Source organism: Nyctereutes procyonoides, unplaced genomic scaffold, assembly GCF_905146905.1.
Source record: "Nyctereutes procyonoides isolate TBG_1078 unplaced genomic scaffold, NYPRO_anot_genome, whole genome shotgun sequence".
Taxonomy (NCBI): domain Eukaryota; kingdom Metazoa; phylum Chordata; class Mammalia; order Carnivora; family Canidae; genus Nyctereutes; species Nyctereutes procyonoides.
The window spans coordinates 11,827,240-11,849,320 of NW_026575033.1; the positions used below are offsets into that span (position 1 = coordinate 11,827,240).

Sequence of the window (22,081 nt, forward strand, 5' to 3'; positions counted from 1 at the left end):
GCCATCAACAGGGACCTGTCTAGCAATATGATAATGGAGCTACCACCCGAAATTTTTAAAGACCTGAAGCTTCTACAAAAACTGTAAGTTTTTCTTCCCACCATCATCAGATTTAAATGGTAGCATCTTGAGCTTCCAAAAATAATAACATCCTGATGCTTCTTTCCTCCCTCTTTCTAATGGTACAAAAGGAATCTGTCGTCCAATCCTCTTTTGTATCTCCACAAGAACCAGTTTGAAAGTCTTAAACAACTTCAGTCTCTGTAAGTCAAACATAACAGTATGTCGATTATCATTTTAGTGGATATACTTTACTAAAAACCACCTTTATTTTTAAATGGGAATTTTATACACAGAGGGCTTTTTATTTAAGCATGTATCATCAGACAGTTGTGAATATCACTGTTATCATCAAGTATATACTGAATGACAACAAAACCATTCAATATGTTGTAAAGACCATTTCTGTGTTTGAAGCTGCATTACTGGTTAACTTGGAAAAATCTCACCTTGCAATCTTTTCAAAGAATTAAATTCTCAGTAGTTTGGTTACTGAACAGGTGGTAAAAAAAAATTGTGCAAGACTTACCTGCTTTTTTATTTTCCCTTTGCTACAACAATCTACTTGATACTGGTTTATAATACATGCTTTTTATATTTCTATCAGTAAAGGAAAAAAATTATCTCATCAATATGAATACTTGGGCACTTAATGTTTTCAGTATTTTAAAATTTCAAATGTATTGAGTTTAAATAGTGTCTAGAACTCTACCAGTTTTTCTTTGAATTTCCTCATTCCTTTCCCAGAAATAGTCATTGTTGTTTCATGTTTGTTGTTTGTTTTTACACAGAGGGCATACACATTCCCAGATCACAGCGTAAAAGTTAATTCCAAAGACTGATCCTTAACATGACCTTTTCCTATTGCTAAATAGTTTTCTTTGGGAAATTAAGGCCAAATTTAGATTCTCTTTCAACAAGTGTTAGTGAGAACCCACTGATGAAAAAGACTTGGTTTCTGTTCTTAAGAAACAAGAATATAAAAACCCAAAAACATATATACATGTATATATGTAACATATATAATAAGACATAATATAACATATATAATAAGATATATAAAATATATCTGTAACATATATAAAGATATTCATCCTTTTTAATGGCTGAGTAATATTCCATTGCATATATAGACCACATCTTCTTTATCCATTCATCTGTCAAAGGACATTGGAACTCCTTCCACAGTTTGACCATTGTGGACATTGCTGCTATGAACATTGGGGTGCAGGTGTCCCGGCACTTCACTACATCTGTATCTTTAGGGTAAATATCTAATAGTGCAGTTGCTCTATTTTTAACTTTTTGAGGAACCTCGGCACTGTTTTCCGGAGTGGCTGCACCAGTTCACATTCCCACCAACAGTGTAAGAGGGTTCCCCCTTCTCCACATCCTCTCCAATATTTGTTGTTTCTTGTCTTGTTAATTTTTGCCATTCTCACTGGTGTGAGATGATATCCTATTGTGGATTTGATTTGTATTTCCCTGATGGCAAATGATGCGGAAAATTTTCTCATGCGCTTGTGTGTCCTGTGTATGTCTTCTTTGGTGAAATTTATGTTCATATGTTCTTCCCATTTCATGATTGGATTGTTTGTTTCTTGGGTGTTGAGGTTCATAAGTTTTTTATAGATCTTGGATACTAGTCCTTTATCTGATACATCATTTGCAAATATCTTCTCCCATTCTGTAGGTTGTCTTTTAGTTTTGTTGACTGTTTCTCTTGCTGTACAGAAGCTTTTTATCCTGATTAAGTCACAATAGTTCATTGTTGCTTTTATTTCCTTTGCCTTTGTAGATGTATCTTGCGAGAACTTACTGTGCCCAAGTTCAAAAAAGTGTTGCCTGTATTCTCCTCTAGGATTTTGATGGATTCTTGTCTTGCATTTAGATCTTTCATCCATTTTGAATTTATCTTTGTGTATGGTGTAAGAGAATGGTCTAGTTTCATTCTTCTGCACGTGGCTGTCCAATTTTCCCAACACCATTTATTGAAGAGACTGTCCTTTTTCCAGTGGATATTCTTTCCTGATTTGTTGAATATTAGTTTACCATAGAGTTGAGCGGACATTTCTGGGTTCTCCATTGATCTATGTGTCTGTTTTTGTGCCAGTACCACACTGTCTTGATGATCACAGCTTTGTATTACAGCTTGAAATCCAGCATTGTGTTGCCGCTTGGCATTGTTTTCCTTTTTCAATATTCCTCTGGCTATTTGGGCTCTTTCTGATTCCATACAAATCTTAAGATTATTTGTTCCAACCCTGTGATGAAAGTCTATGGTATTTTGATAGGGATTGCATTGAATGTGTGAATTGCCCTGGGTAGCAGAGACAATTTCACAATGTTTATTCTTCCAATCCATGAGCATGGAATGTTTTCCCATCTCTTTGTGTCTTCCTCAATTTCTTTCAGAAATGTTCTGTAGTTTTTAGAGTATAGATCCTTTATCTCTTTGGTTAGATTTATTCCTAGGTATCTTATGCTTTTGTGTGCAATTGTAAATGGGATTGATTCCTTAATTTCTATTTCTTCAGTCTCGTTATTGTATAGAAATGCCACTGACTTCTGGGCATTGATTTTGTATCCTGCCACATTGCTGAATTGCTGTATGAGTTCTATCAATCTTGGGATGGAGTATTTGGGGTTTTCTATGCACAATATCATGTCATCTGTGAAGAGGGAGAGTTTGACTTCTTCTTTTTCAATTCGAATGCCTTTTATTTCTTTTTGTTGTCTGATTACTGAGGCGAGGACTTCTAGTACTATGTTGAATAACAGTGGTGAGAGTGGACATCCCTCTCATGTTCCTGATCTTAGGAGAAAGTTTCTCAGTTTCTCCACATTGAGAATATTTGCTGTGGGCTTTTCATAAATGGCTTTTAAGATATTGAGGAATGTTCCTTCTATCTCTACACTTTGAAGGGTTTTAATCGGAATGGATGGTGTATTTTATCAAATGCTTTCTCTGCCTCTATTGAGAGGATCATATGGTTCTTGTTTTTTCTCTTGTTGATATGATCTATCACATTGATTGTTTTATGAGTGTTGAACCAACCTTGCATCCTGGGGATAAATCTCACTTGGTCATGGTGAATAATACTCTTAATATACTGCTGGATCCTATTGGCTAGTATCTTGTTGAGAATTTTTGCATCTTTGTTCATTATGGATATTTGTTTATAATTCTTTTTTGGTGGAGTCTTTGTCTGGTTTTGGAATCAAGATAATGCTGGCCTCATAAAACAAGTTTGGAAGTATTCTGTCCCATTCTATCCTTCAAAACCACTTTAGTAGAATGGGTAGTATTTCTCTTTAAATGTTTGATAGAATTCCCCTGGGAAGCCATCTGGCCATAGACTTTTGTGTCTTGGGAGGTTTTTGATGACTGCTTCAATTTCCTCACTGGTTATTGGCCTGTTCAGGTTTTCTATTTCTTCCTGTTCCAGTTTTGGTAATTTGTGGTTTTCCAGAAATGCATCCATTTTTTCTAGAATGCTTAATATGTTGGCATATAGTTGCTCATAATCCGTTTTTTAAATCATTTGTATTTCCTTGGTATTGGTTGTGATCTCTCCTCTTTCATTTCTTTTTGATAAGGCTGGCTAGGGATTTATCTATCTTATTAATTCTTTCAAAGAACCAGATCCTGGTTTTGTTGATCTGTTCTACAGTTCCCCTGGTCTCTATTTCATTGAGTTCTGATCGAATCTTTATTAACTCTCTTCTTATGCTTGGTGTAAGTTTTATTTATTGTTCTTTCTCCAATTCCTTTAGGTGTGAGTTTAGCTTGTATATTTGAAAGTTTTTTTCCAATTTTTTGAGGGTGGCTTGTATCATGATGTATTTCCCTCTTAGGACTGCTTTTGCTGTATGCCAAAGATTTTGAATGGTTGTATCTTCATTTTCATCAGTTTCCATCAATCTTTTTAATCATTCTCTAATTTCTTGGTTGACACATTGATCTTTTAGTAGGATGCTCTTTAACCTCCACGTGTTTCAGTTTCTTTCAAATTTCTTCTTGTGATTGAGTTCTAGTTTCAAAGCATTGTGGTCTGAAAATATGCAGGGAACAATCTCAATCTTTTGATATCAGTTGAGACCTGATTTGTGACCCAGCATGTGGTCTATTCTGAAGAAAGTTCTATGTACACTTGATAAGAATGTGTTGCATTCTGATGGAAAGTTCTGTATATATCTGTGAAATCCATCTGGTCAAGTGTATTATTTAAGGTCCTTGTTTCTTTGATGATGTTCTGCTTAGAATATCTGTCATTTGCAGAAAGTACCATGTTGAGGTTTCCTCCCATTAATGTCTTATTATCTAAGTATCTCTTTACTTTGGTTATTAATTGATTGATATACTTGGCAGCTCCCTCTTTAGGGGCATACATATTCATGATTGGTAGGTTTTCTTGTTGGATGGACCCTTTAAGTATGATATAGTGTCCCTCTTCATATCTTACTACAGTCTTTGGGATAAACTTAAATTTATCTGATATGAGGATTGCTACCCTAGCTTTCTTTTGAGGACCATTTGAATGGTAAATGGTTCTCCACCCCTTCATTTTCAGGCTGGAGGTGTCCTTAGGTCTAAAATGAGTCTCTTGTAGACAGCAAATAGATGGGTCTTGCTTTTTTTATCCAGTCCGATACCCTGTCTTTTGATGGGATCATTTAGCCCATTCACATTCAGAATAACTATTGAAAGATATGAATTTAGTGTCATCATATTACCTATTCAATCCCTGTTTTGTGGATTGTGTCTTTGGGCTCTCTCTTTCTATAGGGTTCCCCCTTAATATTTCTGGAGAGCTGGTTTGGTGGTCACATATTCTTTCAGTTTCTACACGTCCTGGAAGCTCTTTATCCCTCCTTCTATTCTGAATGACAGCCTTGCTGGATAAGGTATTCTTGGCTGCATGTTCTTCTCATTTAGTACCCTGTATATATCATGCCAGCCCTTTCTGGCCTGCCAGGTCTCTGTGGAGAGATCTGCTGTTAGTCTTATATTTTCCTCCATGTAAGTTAAGAATCTCTTGTCTTGAGCTGCTTTATGAATTTTCTCTTTATCTTTGAAATTTACAAGTTTCACTATTAAATGTCGAGGGGTTGAACAGTTTTTATTGATTTTGGGGGGTCCTGTCTATCTCTTGGATCTGAATGCCTGTTTCCTTCCCCAGATTTGGGAAGTTCTCTCAGCTATGGTTTGTTCAAATATACTTTGTGGTCCTCTCTCTCTCTCAGTCTCTTCCAATCATATTCTTCTTTCTCAAGCTATCATTTATTTCCCTAAGCCTCTCCTCACGGGCTCTTAATTGTTTTTCTCTTTTTTCCTCAGCTTCCTTCCTTACCATCAACTTGTCTTCTTTGTCACTCACTCTCTCTACCACCTCATTAACCCTAGTGGTTAGAGCATCCATTTTGGATTGCATCTGATATAACCTATTTTTATTCTCAGCCTGATTAGATCTCAATTCTGCAGTAGTCTCTAGAGTCCTTTATGCTTTCTTCCAGAGCCACCAGTAGCTTTATAATTGTACTTCTGAATTGAATTGCTGACATTATATTTAAATCCAAATTCTGTAACTCTATGGCAGGTAATACTGTTTCTGGTTCTTTCTTTTGTGGTGAATTCTTCCTTCTAGTCATTTTGTCCAGTGCAGAGTGGCTGTATGAATGGGCTGAGTCAAAAATATCAACCACAACCTAAGTAAAATACACCCTAGATGATTTGAAGAGGTCAGAGACCAGAAAATAAAAGAAAAAAGAACAGAACAAAATAAAATAAAAGGACCATTAAAATGAGAAACAAATTTTAAAACAAAGTAGTAAAAATAAAAAGCCAAAAACCAAAAACAAAGAAGAAAAAAGAGAAAGGGGAAAAAAAGTAAAGAAAAGTGGAAAAAGAAAAAGGGGGGATGGTGGTGGTAAGGAAGCAATGGAGAGAGAATGTAGTCTACTTGAGGGTTTCTGGTTGGTGATTCTCTTGATTCTGAGTATATTTTGTTCTGTATGTTAGAAGATGCTCAATCTCAAATTTATATAAACCAGCAATACTTGTAGAAAGCCCCAACATTGACCCCCAAAACAAACAAGATCAAAGAGGGGACAGAATGAGAAGGAAGAGAGAATATAATCTCACAGAATTAATCAACATGGTGTTCCACTTGGTTCTGGGTGTATGTATGTTGGTAGTATTTCAGAAGGCACTAACTTCCACCATTGTATTTCAGAAGGCACTAACTTCCACCATTGTAAAACAAAATGAGGCAGAAAAAACAAAGAACAAAAACCCATATCTCATATATCTACCAAAATTAAATTGAACACATTGAAGGGAATCCAGAAGTGAAAAATATATCTAAGACAGCTAATTGTAGAAATATGAAAGTCAAAAAGGAAAAAAAAACTTAAAAATGAAGAACTGGTAAAATATTGTAGTTAAGGTGGGAAAAGAGAAAAAAATACTGAAATTTCTTGTCTGATATAAAAATGAGTCATAATGGGAAAAGAAAAAAGAAGAACAAAGGACCCTCTAGTTCTATATACTATTTTCCCTCAGTCCTGGAGCTTTCCAGCACTGCTTGGTCAATGAACTTGCTCTTCCCCTGTTCTTCCAGCAGTTCTTCTGGGGGAGGGGTATGCTGTGCTGATTCTCAGATGTCTGTCCCTGGGCAGAGAAGCCCCACCCCTTACCAGGTGCCAGGCTCAGTGGGAGCTGTTTTTCCTGTGAGGCCTTTGTTTACTAGCAGCCCTGCCTCACCCCCGCACAAAGTGAAACAAGGAGGAAAAAACAATGACAGTGGCCAGATTTCCAACTCTGGAGTCGAGCTCCCAACGAGTAACTAACCGCAGTCTCCCAGTCCACACTGGCCTAGATGCTCCAGGGAGCAGGCCCGGGTGCACTGATCTGCACAGTTTGCTGGGCACCCAGCAGCAGTAGAGTTCTTGCTTTCCCGTGCCCTCCCTGCTTCCACCTGTCCCAGGGGAAATGCAGAATTGCTGGCTTTGTCTGCTTGAGTGCCCTGGGATTCAGGGCCCTGTACCACTGGACCCACGCTCCCAGAGAATGCCTCTCCCAGTGGGAATGGAGCACAGCCACCTCTGTCCGGAACTGGACCACCTAACCAATTGGTTTCTCTCAAATGCCCCGAGGGCTGCAGCACTCCAGTCCTTTACCCATATCGGACCCTGGTTTGCAGTGAGATTCCCCCTTGGTGCCCCTCCTCTTATAATGATTCCAGGAATCTTGAGGCTTCATTGCCCCTCCTATGATTCTGCCCGATTTCCCTGCTAAGCTCTTTTCCACGAGGGAAAAGTCCAACATGGATTTTTAAAGTTCCCACTTCTCCAAGTTGGGCTTTTGTGCCCCGGAGGCTTTCACCGCTCCACTCTAGCCTGGCTACTGGCGGCTCCCCTCTACTAATTTATTCTTTTTTTATTTTTTATTTTTCTCTTTCCTACCTTGTTAGAAGAGAAATCTTTCTCTCTGTAGTGTTTCAGCTGTTATCTCTTTAAATCTCAGGTCAAATTCATAGGTGTTCAGGATGTTTTGAACGTAAGTTTGTGGGACCAGATGAGTTGAGGATCCCTACTCTTTTGGCATCTTTAAGAAACAACTTTATTTGAAAACAAGTTCTCACAAAACCTACTTCAGTCATGTTCTCAGGTTGAAAATATCATTTCCTGTCTGAAACCCCCCAACTCACATGGCATGGTCTATAAAATCAAACTACAGAGCCAATTTTACGATCACACAAATCATTGCTGTCATTTTTAAATCAAAGAAATGCATTAAAATGTTCTGCATATAAAATGACAAAATCAGCTCCAACTTCCAGAAATCTTAAAGAAAAATGGTGATCTTCTAAGGTAGTTTACCATAAGATTTTCATCCTAATTTGAATTGGTAACAAGACTTTGAAGCATGGTATTTAGGATATGACAAAATACCATTACTAAAAAGTTAAGCCCTGAAAAAATGAAACCTATTATGCATATTTTCCAGAGACCTGGAAAGGATAGAGATTCCAAATATAAACACACGGATGTTTCAACCCATGATGAATCTTTCTCACATGTATGTATGTATGTAAGAATGGAGAAGTAAGCATGGTGAAATATTGCCGATGTTCTAGTGTAAACTGTCTAATGTATCACTGCAATGTGTTTTTATGCAAGAAAAGTCTTTTTATTGAGAACTTTTTAATTTTGTCACCTTTGGTCCCTGTTCAAATAGAGTTCAATATTATGATGTGCCGACATGAATGACACTTCTCTCTGGAAACACGCTGTTTATCCAATTGAGGCCCAATAAGAGATCAGGGTACCACACATTACACAAGATGAAGTCACTGGCTAAGTGGTACTCAGGAGACCTGGAAACATTAATTCACCTCACATGAGTGAGCAGTCGGCTGCTCTAAGATTTGAGCCCTTAGGAAGAAAGGTGCTATATAAATTCCAGGTGTTGTTACTGTTACTAAGTGCACTACAAAATGGAGGTAATTAATCTTTATAGTAGTTTTTGATGTCACTTTAATATATTTGGCTAAAGTGCACTGTGTAAGTTGTGTTAATATATGTGTTTATGACATGATCATTTCTTTATCAACTGTGTAATCTATGTGTTCATGATTTCAAAAATTAACCCTTGTTATCCATAACAATAGGGAGGATTCGGTGTAAGATTACAAGTTGGGTGCAGCAAGTGGATGAAATGGTTGGTGTAAAGATGCTTTTTCGGGAGAACATTTTGTTTATGTCTTTGCAGTAGGTGTGATAGTTCCTAAAAGACAAGTATTTGATGCATATCCACATGGTTTTCATAATTTCTCTTTCTGTGGCACCAATAGAAAATATTCCTATTTAATATTTAATGAGGCTAAATATTTAGTGAGGCTATATAATTTCCTTGCTGCAAGTAGAATACGAGGTCCTTTTAGAATAGAGAAATTCAACCTTTTTAGAACCTGATGAAGAAGCTGCCACTTAAAATATGAACCTCGGGCTGAGGTTAAGAAGGACCTAACAATTGATAGAAAATGTGTTACATTAGTTATTTCCCTACTAAGTGACCTGCTTATTCTTTACCTTCCTTGTCCACCATTTATTGAAACCTCTCCACCTCATAACCCCCAGCCCTTCCACCTGCCAACCAGTGCCATGGTCACAGCAGTAGGAGAGGTTGAATGACCAAGAGAGACCCTAGCTTTGTCTATCTGAAGACAGTGGACCTAATGGAAACTTAAAGGAACTAAGAGGTCAGGTCAAGTGTGTGCCAAGGACTCCAGGCAAAGAGAAGATAAAAATGGAATTATACATCAAGTTCCTTTAATAGGATAGATGATTTCAGGAAGCTAGACTGTAAGTTACTTGAGGGCAGGAGCATTTCTCTACTTGACAAATCCAGCACGAAATTATCCATCATTTATTTACTCATTTAGGAAGTATTTTTGAGTACTTCCCATGTGTCAGGCACTGTTCTAGATCTGAGATCACAGGATGAACAGGAGACAGAAGTGTCTACCTCATAGAGCTTCCATTTAGCTTGGGGAAACAGAAAGTGAACAAATAAATAATGAATAAACACTGTGAAGAAAAGTATAGCAATATGAAGGGACAGACAGAGGTCACAGATGGCTCCTAGAAGGGAGAAGTGACATCTGAGCAGGCCTGAATGGAGGGAGGGACCAGGCCTGGCAATATCTGAGGGAAGAATCTTCCAGGCAGAGGGAATAGCAAAAGCACTGCCCTGAGAAGAGAGGTGAGCCTGACTTGTTTGAGAAATGGAATAAAGCCAATATTCCTGAGTGGCATGAACAAGGAAGGGAAGGTGAGGTGGATCTAGGCAGCCAATCAATCCCAGTGGCTTTGAGGTCCCAGCAAAGTAAGACTTGGTTTAACTTGCTAGTCTCAAAACTGAATAGGGAGATGGCAAAAAAGGATTAGACAAAGAGAAATGAGCTAAAAGAGGTAGTACAAGAGAACAAAAATGAAATAAGTTTCACGGGGAGATAAAAACCGTAAATTCACAGGTTTGAGGAATGGCAATAAGCCAAATGATCTCCGAATACAAATACGTCAAGCATCCACACATCTAGATCATAAATAAATACATTGATCACAAGCAAACCTATATTTGCCTGTAGAAATTGTTTAAGCCCTTGTAGGCCCTGGTAAGAAATCTGCTTCTTCTCCTAGCTCCTGGGAGACTGAGTTTTCCTAGTATCAGAGACCCTCCCTTCCTGCCAGGGTCAGGGAAAAGGAGGCTGGCTAAGTGAGTATACTTAAAAAGAAGTCCAAGACAGGGGTGTTTTCAGTGAGCTACCCTATGTCCTTTACATCCCAAACCCAAGCCCCTAAATGTTTGCTGCAGATCAGTATAACAATGACAATTTACTTTTTATAATGCCTTAGAGAATAATCCAATGGGATGAGGAAAAAATGGAGTTCTGGAGACTTCACATTCTCATTTCCTCCCCTGATTCATCTCAGTCAAGCCACAAAATTTCTACATCCGTCAGGTTCTTTATCTTTCCAAGAAGAACATTGTCTAGAGTAATATAATATTTAATGAAGAATTTTATAATTGCAAAATCACTACTAAACAAAAATAAACAGACCTAGTGACATTGCCTACCTGACAGAGCAGCAGCTCTTTTATAGGACGGCAACTGTAGTTTCTCTGTCATTGCTGTAAAGTGACTCTTTTTTTCCCTTTGAATTTAGTTATTTCAAAAACTTTCGATACTGCTCGTATGCTCCCCATGTCCGCATATGTATGCCCTTGACTGACGGCATTTCTTCATTTGAGGACCTCTTGGCTAACAATATCCTCAGAATATTTGTCTGGGTTATAGCTTTCATAACCTGCTTTGGAAATCTTTTTGTCATTGGCATGAGATCTTTCATTAAAGCTGAAAATACAACTCACGCTACATCCATCAAAATCCTTTGTTGTAAGTATGTTTCCTATCTAAATGGGTTTAGGATGTCTTCTGTGACCTGTGCACTAGATTCATACTGGTCTTCAACAATGGCACTTAACATAAATGGTGAGGTGGGCAATTTTTGTTCTAAGTATGAAGTACTGTTCTCTTTGGCTCTCTGTTTTAGATTGAATGAATTTGCAGTAATCCAGAACCCACCGATTGGGGTTTTATATTGGAAATGGGGTAACAGGGGGCCAGCCAGTGAATCAACAGAGAGATTATGGAAGACAGGTTGTGGGTTATAAACTAAGTTCTAACCTTCAGTTACAATAGCACCCATATTCCTCAAGCCCAGGAAATTATTCTTTTTATTGACTATGCAAGTAATACTTGTTTACTGTTTAAAAAATAGATTCCCCATAAATAATAGTGAAAGGGAATAGAGGGGAAGGGAGAAGAAATGGGTAGGAAATATCAGAAAGGGAGACAGAACATGGAAGACTCCTAACTCTGGGAAACGAACTAGGGGTGGTGGAAGGGGAGGAGGGAGGGGGGTGGCGTGCACTGAGGGGGGCACTTGACAGGATGAGCACTGGGTGTTATTCTGTATGTTGGCAAATTGAACACCAATAAAAAATTTATTATTCAAAAAAATAGATTCCCCCACAAAAAATACTCCCCCACACATCACCACTGTTTTTAAATTATAAAACAAAGACCCAGTATGGTACTTTAGAATTAGGACAACTTTCGTGAACTCCATTGGCTTCTAGAGACTGCTGTAGGTGTTTGTATTAGTTCATTTAATACAGGATGGAAGAGGAAGACCTAATTAGAAAACCAAAACAGAGATGTTTGGGAACCACCAACAGACACTGTATTGATTCTTTAACAGGTGCAGACTGCCTGATGGGTGTTTATTTGTTCTTCATTGGCTTTTTTGATATAAAATACCGAGGGCAGTATCAGAAGTATGCGCTGCTGTGGATGGAGAGTTTACAGTGCCGTCTCATTGGGTTCCTGGCCATGTTGTCTACTGAAGTGTCCGTCCTGCTGCTGACATACTTGACTTTGGAGAAATTCCTGGCCATTGTCTTTCCCTTCAGTAACATTCGTCCTGGAAAATGGCAGACCATGGTCATCCTCATTTGCATCTGGATTGTGGGATTTTTAATAGCTGTGATTCCATTTTGGAAGGAGGATTATTTTGGCAATTTTTATGGAAAAAATGGTGTATGTTTTCCACTTTTTTATGACCAAACAGAAGACATTGGAAGCAAAGGGTATTCTCTTGGAATTTTTCTAGGTAATTTATATTTTGTGTTTTCTGGGCCAATATAATCCTGATAGAAATACCATAAATTTCAGCAAAGGTGTATTTGTCCATTTCAAGAAGTAAATGATTATTCTTCAGACTGTGTCCTTTTTTAAAGAAAAGTTCTTACTGAGTATTTATAGTTTTTATTAAACTTTTATTGTAGAGATTCAGTACGGGAAACAAAACCATCCCATCAGAATCCCTGGATGATCTCTTATTATCTGTGAGACCCCTGGATTTTCACATTGTGATTATGAGCTGGAGAAATTCTAGTTTAGGCCATGGCCTGGGACACTATCTGAACTCATTTTTTTTTACAATCTAGATATGAGTTAAGTAAATAAGAATAATACAATTCTGGGAACCCACTAGCAGGAGATTATCAGAATGGAAATAGCAGGAAAGTTGCCTTTGGTAAATGCAACTCTAAAGCCGACAATGTAAGAGTGCTTAATAAAAGTATTTGCTTTTCAATTTTCTTAATCCCCTAATTTTTTAGAACAGAAGATCTACTTTCTCGCTAAAAAAAAAAAAAAAAAAAAGAATGAGAAGTTTAGTTCTCTAAGTTTGAAAAAAAACTTTTGTTATTGTCTAATAGGTATCCTTCCTGCTTAATCTTTAGATGATTTCCATGTCATTTCTTTAACTAGGGCAGCTTTATCTTTTTAATTACCTCCTCTCACCTTTTCCCCCCTCATCTAAGTGGTCAGTAAGCTCTATCATCCTTTCTTTTTCAAAGAATTTTTTTTTCATCAAAAAATGCCCCTGCCTTCTATTTCTTCCAGTCTGTACTTACTATCACCTTCATTTAAAGCCTCCCTATCTCAACCCTTAAGGGCTTATAAATAAGGGTTTAGTACATTGGACCTTACTAGTCTTTTGTCTCAAAGGCTTTCTCTCTCCTATTTATCTGTTCACTACCTGAGTATCGAAAAGACTGTGTTTGCCTCTGCTCCAAGACCTTCAATGACTCCCAGCTACTGCCATTGTCAAGTGTAAATCACTTAAAACACATCACAAAATGGGTCTAACCACCAGTCCCAGCTATCTATCTAATCCTTCTCTTCTGAGAAATATACTTTCTTAGCACCATTTTAATAATACTCTTCACATACTGTCCTGTTCTATAGCTATTTTTTCATGGATATTGTAAGCTGTTTCTAGCATAGATGCACTTTATAGAGATGCTCACACACACACACACACACACACACATACTACATTACATTCACTGATTCATCAAGGATTTATTAAACAGGCATTATTTTGAGCCCTGGAGATATAACAGATCAGCCCTCACAGACCTGCCACTAGAAAGGGAGATAAAGGCAAGTAAACACATTCTTACAACACAGACTCACAAATGCCATAAAGGAGGAGTACTGAATGTTCTAGAGCTCCAATCTGAGCAGGAGGGAAGCCTTTCCAGTAGAAATGAATCCAAATCCTTAGGCCCTAAGATTAAGGAGGTATTAGCTAAGTGAAATCTATTCCAGGAAAAGACATGGAAGTAGAGGCCCACAGCCAAGGAACAGGCCCAGATGCGGGGCCAATGAGTTAGGTGTGTCTGGATCTTAAAGTTAAAGGGGGCAAGGTAGGCTAAAATGGGTTTGGCACCTGTGATGTATTCCAGATAGACAAAAGGATACACATACACACACATATCTCATCATCATCTATATATATGTGAATAACCTATGAGGGAAGGAGTCCTAAATTCCTTTCTTCTCTTTAAAGAGTATAAGAGGGGATCCCTGGGTGGCTCAGCGGTTTAGTGCCTGCCTTCAGTCCAGGGCATAATGCTGGAGTTCCGGGATCAAGTCCCACATCAGGCTCCCTGCATGGAGCCTGCTTCTCCCTCCGCCTGTGTCTCTGCCTCTCTCTCCCTCTCTCTGTGTATCTCATGAATAAATAAATAAAATCTTTTTAAAAAATAAATAAATAAATAAAGAGTATAAGAGTACACTATTTTTAAATGAATTCTTTATTTTAGAATGGAATTAGATTTAAAGAGAAGTTGCAAGAATACTACAGTTTCCATATGCCCCTCTCCCACTATCTCCAATTGCTAACTTCTCATGGTTAATCCCGATGGTGCTTTCAGAACACACACTTTTGATCCATTCAAGCCTGTTTTCATAATTTGCACCAGAGGATCATTTTTAACAATCATTTTCTTTTATTCTGAACTGAAGTTTCTGACAAGAGGCTTAACATAAACCAATTTTATAAAATTCTAATGTACAGCTTTATTATATGAGATTTTGTGGAATGTGAAATGTTTTGGATAAAAACAGCAGAACACTAGGACTTTATAGAATTTTACCCAAGATCTGACCCTTTTTACATATAATCTAGATTCAGAAGAACATTTTTTTAAACAACTTTGAAACTGTATGCATATTTTATGTTCACAATGAAGAATAAAATCATTACTCTTAGGATTTTTATTATAGACATAATATAACAAAGTGACTAAGAACTCAAAATTATAAGATGGTAATGTTAAGTGAGAATCATCTAAACATATTTGACCCTACGAAAATAATTCATATCATTGAATTTTTTATTTTTTCTTATTTCTTTTTTTTCTAAAACAAGGCTAAAGTGTTCTGAATTATAGTTTAAATTCCTGTTAGTTATCTAAAAAATGAATTTTCATTTTATGTATGATTTTTACTTAGGACCAAAAAAAAAGTGAGAAATGTTTCTGAGGCTATTATCTTCTTGATATTCCAAGGATGTCTTGTTCATATTTATAAGATAAAGAAATGAGGTCATGTTTATTTTTTGAGATGTACATATGATTACAGTAATCCCTTAAGATCTGAATTTGCAGAGAGCAAAAAATGAAAAGAGCTTTTTTTCTGGCTTTAAAAAAAGCTAAAATCCACCTCATGATACACCTAGATCTGAATTTCAGAGCTCTGTAACTCTTCATAAAGAGTTTGTGTATTTCAAATATCTTTTTGATCTGACAAACCCAATTCCATTAGCTTATTCCAGCTTCAAGTCTTAGAGTCAGGGTTTTTAGCTGATTACCACCGAGCTTATACAAAAGAATGCTTCTTGGAAGTACAGCATAAGGGGCACCATAGTGAGCATCTATGTAACACAATATTTTTATTGTCGATTTATACACCTGAGATGTTAAGAGCTGTGCTTTTCCCAACAGGTGTGAACTTGCTGGCTTTTCTCATCATTGTGTTTTCCTATACTATTATGTTCTGTTCCATTAAAAAAACTGCCTTGCAGACTTCGGAAGTGAGGAATCCCATTGGAAGAGAGGTGGCCGTTGCAAATCGTTTCTTTTTTATAGTGTTCTCTGATGCCATCTGCTGGATTCCTGTATTTGTAATTAAAATTCTCTCCCTCTTCCGGGTGGAAATACCAGGTCAGTCCCTTCTATTATTCCCAAGTGCACTGTGTCATTCTACACCCCTTGATGAGGTCAGAATACGATGCCTTACATACAGTAAATTCTCTGTCAATACCTATGACTTTGGTACAAACAGCTATTATTTTCCTCAATATTTTATGATCTATTTTTTTAAATATAGCCCATTATTTAATAGCCCTTTATATTTAATAGTCATTTTTAAACAGTTTTTTATGATCTATATTCTAAGACAGAAACTGATCAGTGGTTCAATCCAGATAAGGATGTTCAGAAAACAGGAGCTAGAAATAAATCTAAGATTTAGTGTCTTATTTCTACCTGAGCTAGATAGTGGGTCTTAACCAAGAGTACACATAAAAATAAAAATATACATGCCCAGGTCTCACTCTGGGCTTCTAGATTTAATCTATACGGGCAAAGGGCTACACGCTGCTTTTTGGAAAATTTCCTCATGTGATTCTGAGACACACACCCCTGATTAAGAACCACCAGTCTGTTTCATGGTCCTTGAGCTGTGGTTGTCACACTAGGCTCCACTCTGCAAAATGTCAGATAGTCTGTGGAAGTCCTTCACCCAAAAGGCCAGGTTTCTCACATATACCCTTACTTCAACCAGAGGAAAAAACCTTTCATGAGTTAGGATTTCACTTGAATCTCTTTCTAGGACCTAGGAAGGGAACCCCCAGGGCTTTGGCCCAACTCTCAGTGAAATAGACTTTCTATTTGGGGAGTTCATCCAGGGCAGGAATTGTGTCTTATTCATCTTGGCACCCCATGGTCACGCATGGGCTTGGCACTTCGGAAGCACTTATAAAAGCGTGAATCTTCAAATAACAAACAGCTGTAACAGTTTATGTCCCTCTGGCTTGTGCACAAAGTCATGGAGGGCCTTATCAAATGCCTCACTGCAAAATGACACACAACATCCACAGCTTCCCCTTCACCTGTCAGTTTTGCCTGATAGCAAGGCAGAGATGTTCTCTAGAGCCATGTAAGGTGTGAAAGTACAGATTAAGAGAGAGATCAGGGCTGACTACTTAGGAACTTCTCCTGGGCAGTGAGAACAGAGGCTGTGCACTGAATGTGCATGCCATTGCCCAGGGATCGGGGAGAGCGAAGGTGGACGTGAGGAGCAGAGTTCATGAAGATGGGGAACTTGATTAATTGTCCAGTCTACTAAGCTTCCTGGATAGCTCAAGTTTTACAGCCTTACATTCCAAATTCAACAGGACTGAAATGTCCTTTGGCCACCATTGCTCAGGGAATAAAGTCAAATATTGGGATCAGTATTAGAAATGTTTACCTCCCACCCAGCCCTCATGCATTCTGTGATCCAGGCCCATTAGAATTATTGGGATTTTTTTCTTCTGCACCTTTTTGATGTTTTGCCTTTGTTGAAGTTATTCCTTCCACCCGGATTGTATCTTCAACCTGTAAGACTCTAGCTTACTAAATACCCCTTCTCATCCTTCACAATTCTACCCAAATACTCCTTCTCCCATGGTATCATTCCAGACTTCTCTCCAAACCATTCCCATCCAACCCAGTTGTTCAAATGTCTGTTACATTTTGTTCACACTTCACTTATTAGCCTCATGTGAACTGCCTTCCATCAGTGTTATTTTTGAATACATTCATTTCTCCCTTCAGATGATAAGCTTCAGGATGATAGGGACCATGTCTTATTCATCTTTCCACAGTGCTTTTCACATAATGTTATTTAATAAATGCTTCTTCAATGAAAGATGCTGAGCTGGTCCAAGTGTGGTGGAACAGGGTGAGAAAGGGATGATCCCATCAACTTCCCCAACTTCTCTTTTCATGCCTTTTGATGTCCTTCACCTCCTCAGCACTTGCTTCTTTTGGATGTGGGAGGAGGCAGCCTTGTGTGGTGGAAGAAAAACCAAGTGAGGCAGCAGTCCTGGGTTTCTGTCCTGACCCCCACCCCACCCCCAACTGACCAGTTGAGGAAACATAGGGAGGTCACCTCACCTCACCTCACTGAGATGATTTTCATACGGCCTCTCACATTCCTTCCTGTTTTCATATTCTGTGAGTTTGTCAACTCCTTGAGGCTTTTTCTCTCTGTATTACTCTGCTTGAACTGCCATAACAGAGTAACACAAATTGGGTGACTAAAGCAACAGAAATTTATTTTTCACTGTTCTAAAGGGCTGGAAGTCCAGAATTAAACGTCAAATTTCTGCCGTGGCCTCTCTCCTTGGCCTGCAGATTGTCACTTTATCACTATGTTTTCACATGGTCTTTTCCTCTGTACATGTTCCCATAGTATCTCTCATATATGAAAGTTTCCTTCTTCTTATGAGCACACCCGTTAAATTGGAATAAAGTCCACTCTAATGGCCTTATTTTAATTTAATGACATCTTTAAAGGCTGTCTCCAAATAGTCACATTCTGAGGTCCTTGGGTTTAGGACTTCAATGTATCGATTTGAGGGGATACAATTCAGCCCAGAACACTGTCCGATTTAGATTCAAGAGAGGTCTGGTGATCCAGGGTATCTGAGAGCCACAGCAGTAATCATCAGCCTTGGAAAGCCTTCGACATTTCAGTTCATGGTGAGAGGGAAACTGGAATAGGAAAAAAAAAAGCCTTGTGAAAATATTCTTACATCAATCTCTCTGCACATTTATAGCTCAATACTTTGAGGTTTGTCTTGAATTAGTCAATGGACCAAAGAGAGTAGCTTTGATCATTTTTTGCTAAGCTCCTTCTTATTTGCCCGGCTTCCCGTGTGTTGTAGGAAATGCTGCACTCACTAACCTAAGCCTGTCATGTCCCCACTCTCCAAGAACTCAGGAGTGTGCTCCACCATGGCATGTCATTGATAGTATTTGTGGTCAGCCTGAAAGAGAAGCCAGCATTAGCTTTCCTTTTTCAGAACTCACCTGCTGACCTTAAATTAGTGTGAGTCGCTTTGAGACTAAATGGGAAATCTCATTCCTGGTCACAATTTCCTTTGGGGACATAACAGACAAAAAGCAACTTAATTTGTTCTGTTTTTCTTTGTTTTTTTTTTCAATCATGCACTGTCCATATTGTCTAATTTTTAAAAATTAAATACAAGTAATATAGTAATATGAAACTTTAATAAATCTAAGATATGCTAAATATAGATATTTTTCTTCCATATTCTTTCCAGTTCAAAAAAATAAATAAGGACAAGAAAGAGAAGATGGGATGGGAAAAGAGGAAGGCAAACATAGAAAAAAAGGAGAAGGGAGAGATAACAGGAAAGGAGGAAAGAGAGGAGGAAAGGTCAGAATAAGCAGTTAGGAGAAATGGAAAAGAAAGAGAAGAACAGAAAGGATGGAAGGAACAAAGCAGGGCAAAGAAGAACAAGTAAAGATGTCTAAAGGATAAGAAAACTGTGAGGGTGGGGAGGGGAAAGAAGGTGACAAAGGAGAGTGACAAGGAATATATCCCTGGCCTGACACCATCCAGCTCTTCACCTGAGCTGGGAGTTCTTTGCATTTTTGGAGATGTGGGAAGAGGCAGCATAGTGTGGTGGGGTCGGAAAATCACAAGTATTAGTGCTGAAGAGGGACGTCAGCAGAGCCGCCGACTCTGACCCAGCCCCCTGACTTCGATCAAGTAAGTTATCATCAGCCCCTTTCACAGACAGGGTAGTTGAGGTCCAGGGAGCCTAGGTGATTTGCCTACAGTCACGTAGCTAAGTGTCTGACCCTAAGAGCAGGGTGTGTATAAGGAGGAAAACACACTTCATCCTAGCCAAGTGCATGGTGTATTCGGAAAGGACACTATCATCACAAATTTCTCCTCACAAAGGACTTTTGTGACATCTTTCCCTTAATATTCTAATTAGCATCTGTAAGGCTTCACACAAAAGGGTTGATTAAGTTGGAAGATGTATTCTCATTTGCTCTTTACATCTTCAGCCTCCACTTTGGATATGATGTTTGGATTATGGGGGTGGGGAGCAATAAGGCCTTCAGGAATGGAGTTAAGAACAAAGTCAGATCTGATCCTGGACCAGACATTTCCTGAACCCTGATCTATTAATTAAGAAGTATTTCCTCATTTTCTTACTTAACTTTCAAGAAAAGCAATAAGGACAAAAAAAAAAAAAAAAACAAACATTACATGTCAACTTATATCTATGAAGTGTTTTTTATATATTTCCTCTCATTTGACCTTACAATAACCTACCAAGCAGTTACTGAAATTCAGAAAAGGTAGGGTGTTGGATTCATAGTTCCTATGCTCTTCCCACAGAGAGATTTTCAATAAGGTGAAAGAAAACTTAAGGGAACTAGGTAGCCCTCCCCAAATAGCATTAATTACAAAGTGTTATGTGTTATTTGTGTCTGTTTAAAATTTCTACTTCATGAAATTTTCCACGCTTCATTTCCCCCTCCAGGCACAATCACCTCCTGGATAGTCATTTTTTTCCTTCCAGTAAACAGTGCCTTGAACCCAATCCTCTACACTCTCACAACCAGCTTTTTCAAGGACAAGTTGAAACAGCTGCTGCACAAACATTGGAGGAAATCTATTTTCAAAACTAAAAAAAAGAGTCTCTCCACATCCATTGTGTGGACAGATGACTCCTCTTCACTTAAACTTGGGGCTTTGAACAAAATAACCCTCGGGGACAGTATAGTGAAACCAATTTCCTAGTAATGGTTTTGGAACCCTGGACTTTCAGTGGGCTGCCTCTAGGAAAAGCACAGCATTTGGAAGATGACATCTGCAATGCTTTTCATCTCCACCAACAGCAAACCTTTCTGCACAGATAGCACAGCAGAATGACTTCTGGTATTCCAATGGCAGCTGTACTATTTATCAACTGTGCCAAGAACAGTAACTATGGGTTCTTCTCACACCTTATGTTCCTGAAATGCACTAGTGAATCCACATATAGTCGGCTGATGTGCAGTTGGTCTGTAGCTAGTCAACACTACCAACCTACCAAGAAACCCCCACACATTGGCACTGCATTGTCTGCTTTTAAGTTGAGTTGCACTGTCCACAAATAAAAACATTCATTACGTCTAATCCCAGTGTGGCTATAATAACAGAAGCCTAGCATCTCTTTCCTTGCTCTTTCAATGTCAAATGAAATCATCAGCATCCTGCTGTACTGATGGCGAAGGATTTCTGAGATGTTCACCTGCCTCAAGCCCAGCCTTCCAGAGGCCAGTGGAGTAGAAACTTTAAAAGCAGATCTTCACACAAGGCTATCACATCCAACATGGGAGCAGAGAGTCACACTGACAAAGACTAGCACCATTTGCCTTGTTGGCTGCTGTCTAATTTCAGAAGAGCTGATATCTCAAACAAGATGTTTTTCTTTACATTGCCCAGACCATGAAGAAAAATTGGGCACCCCGCTGCCAAAATGATATTTTAATATCTATTATAATTTCTTTAGAGCAGTATCCCTATTGCCAGAACATTTTAGAGCACACAGGTGAGAGGTATTAAAGAGGTATTAAAGGGGATTTAAGAATAGGGGATGATTTGCTTACTCAGAAAAATTCCCACCATTTTTAATAAAAAGGCCAGTAAGTTTGGATTTGATTTCTGAAAATGAAAAGTACCTGTGAAGGCCTGGACATGTTGTTGTCATGAAAGTTTATATGTGAAAAAAATCAGGTAAATAAAATTGTATTTTGCATTTGTCCATATATTACTTTATGTTTAACAAAGACTACAGAGTGTTTATTGGCTATTACCATGTTTCTCCTGATACTACGAAACACAGCACCTCAGTTAACAAGACACATCTTACATTTTTCTCTTCCCCCATTTTCTAAAGCATGAGGCAGTAACTGTCTTCACTGCTTGCTTCATTCTGAGTTCCTTTCATGAGTAGAATGTAAGAAGCTGACTGAGAACTCCAGATGACCTATTATGTGCTTTTATCCAGTAGCATCCAAGAAAGAATCTTAGAGTCCAGAATGTCATAGCAGTTCTGGTAATTTACCTGTTATTGCTTAATAGTGACCAAAACCATTATGTTTTAAACAGGTGAAATGTTTGTTGTTGTTGTTGTTGTTTGCATCAGTGAAATCTTTCCATCAGGATTCTACAAATAATTTTCCTCCCCATTAGGTGGGCTGCCCTCAGTTTCAAACTTTCTTCCATTTTGTTTCTTCATTGTGATAAGTTACTTCCCAACTTGTTTCCCGGGTTTGCTGACATTTTACTAAATGTCTTTTGCTAGTCTTCGATCATCAGATGATTTATTTCCTAATATATTTCCCAACATCAGGAACGTAAATAAAGAATAGAACACTGAGCCCAAGGTATTTTGATCTGAGCACAAATGCATGTCTCCCATTCTTGAAAAGCATCAAGCATGGCCCACACACCAAGCA

General features: G+C 38.2%; 1 protein-coding gene across 1 annotated transcript in view; it reads left to right on the forward strand.

Annotated features, from left to right (window-relative positions):
• The window catches only part of RXFP2 (relaxin family peptide receptor 2), a gene marked incomplete at its 5' end in the record, with an annotated part of 60,482 nt that extends 40,104 nt beyond the window's left edge, over nucleotides 1–20,378 (forward strand). The window contains 7 exons of the mRNA XM_055317234.1: nucleotides 12–83; nucleotides 192–263; nucleotides 8,072–8,143; nucleotides 10,795–11,024; nucleotides 11,893–12,303; nucleotides 15,491–15,709; nucleotides 20,119–20,378. Coding sequence (XP_055173209.1) covers nucleotides 12–83; nucleotides 192–263; nucleotides 8,072–8,143; nucleotides 10,795–11,024; nucleotides 11,893–12,303; nucleotides 15,491–15,709; nucleotides 20,119–20,378 — 1,336 coding nt within the window. The remainder of the gene's footprint in view (nucleotides 1–11; nucleotides 84–191; nucleotides 264–8,071; nucleotides 8,144–10,794; nucleotides 11,025–11,892; nucleotides 12,304–15,490; nucleotides 15,710–20,118) is intronic.
• Between the last annotated feature and the right edge of the window lie 1,703 nt (nucleotides 20,379–22,081).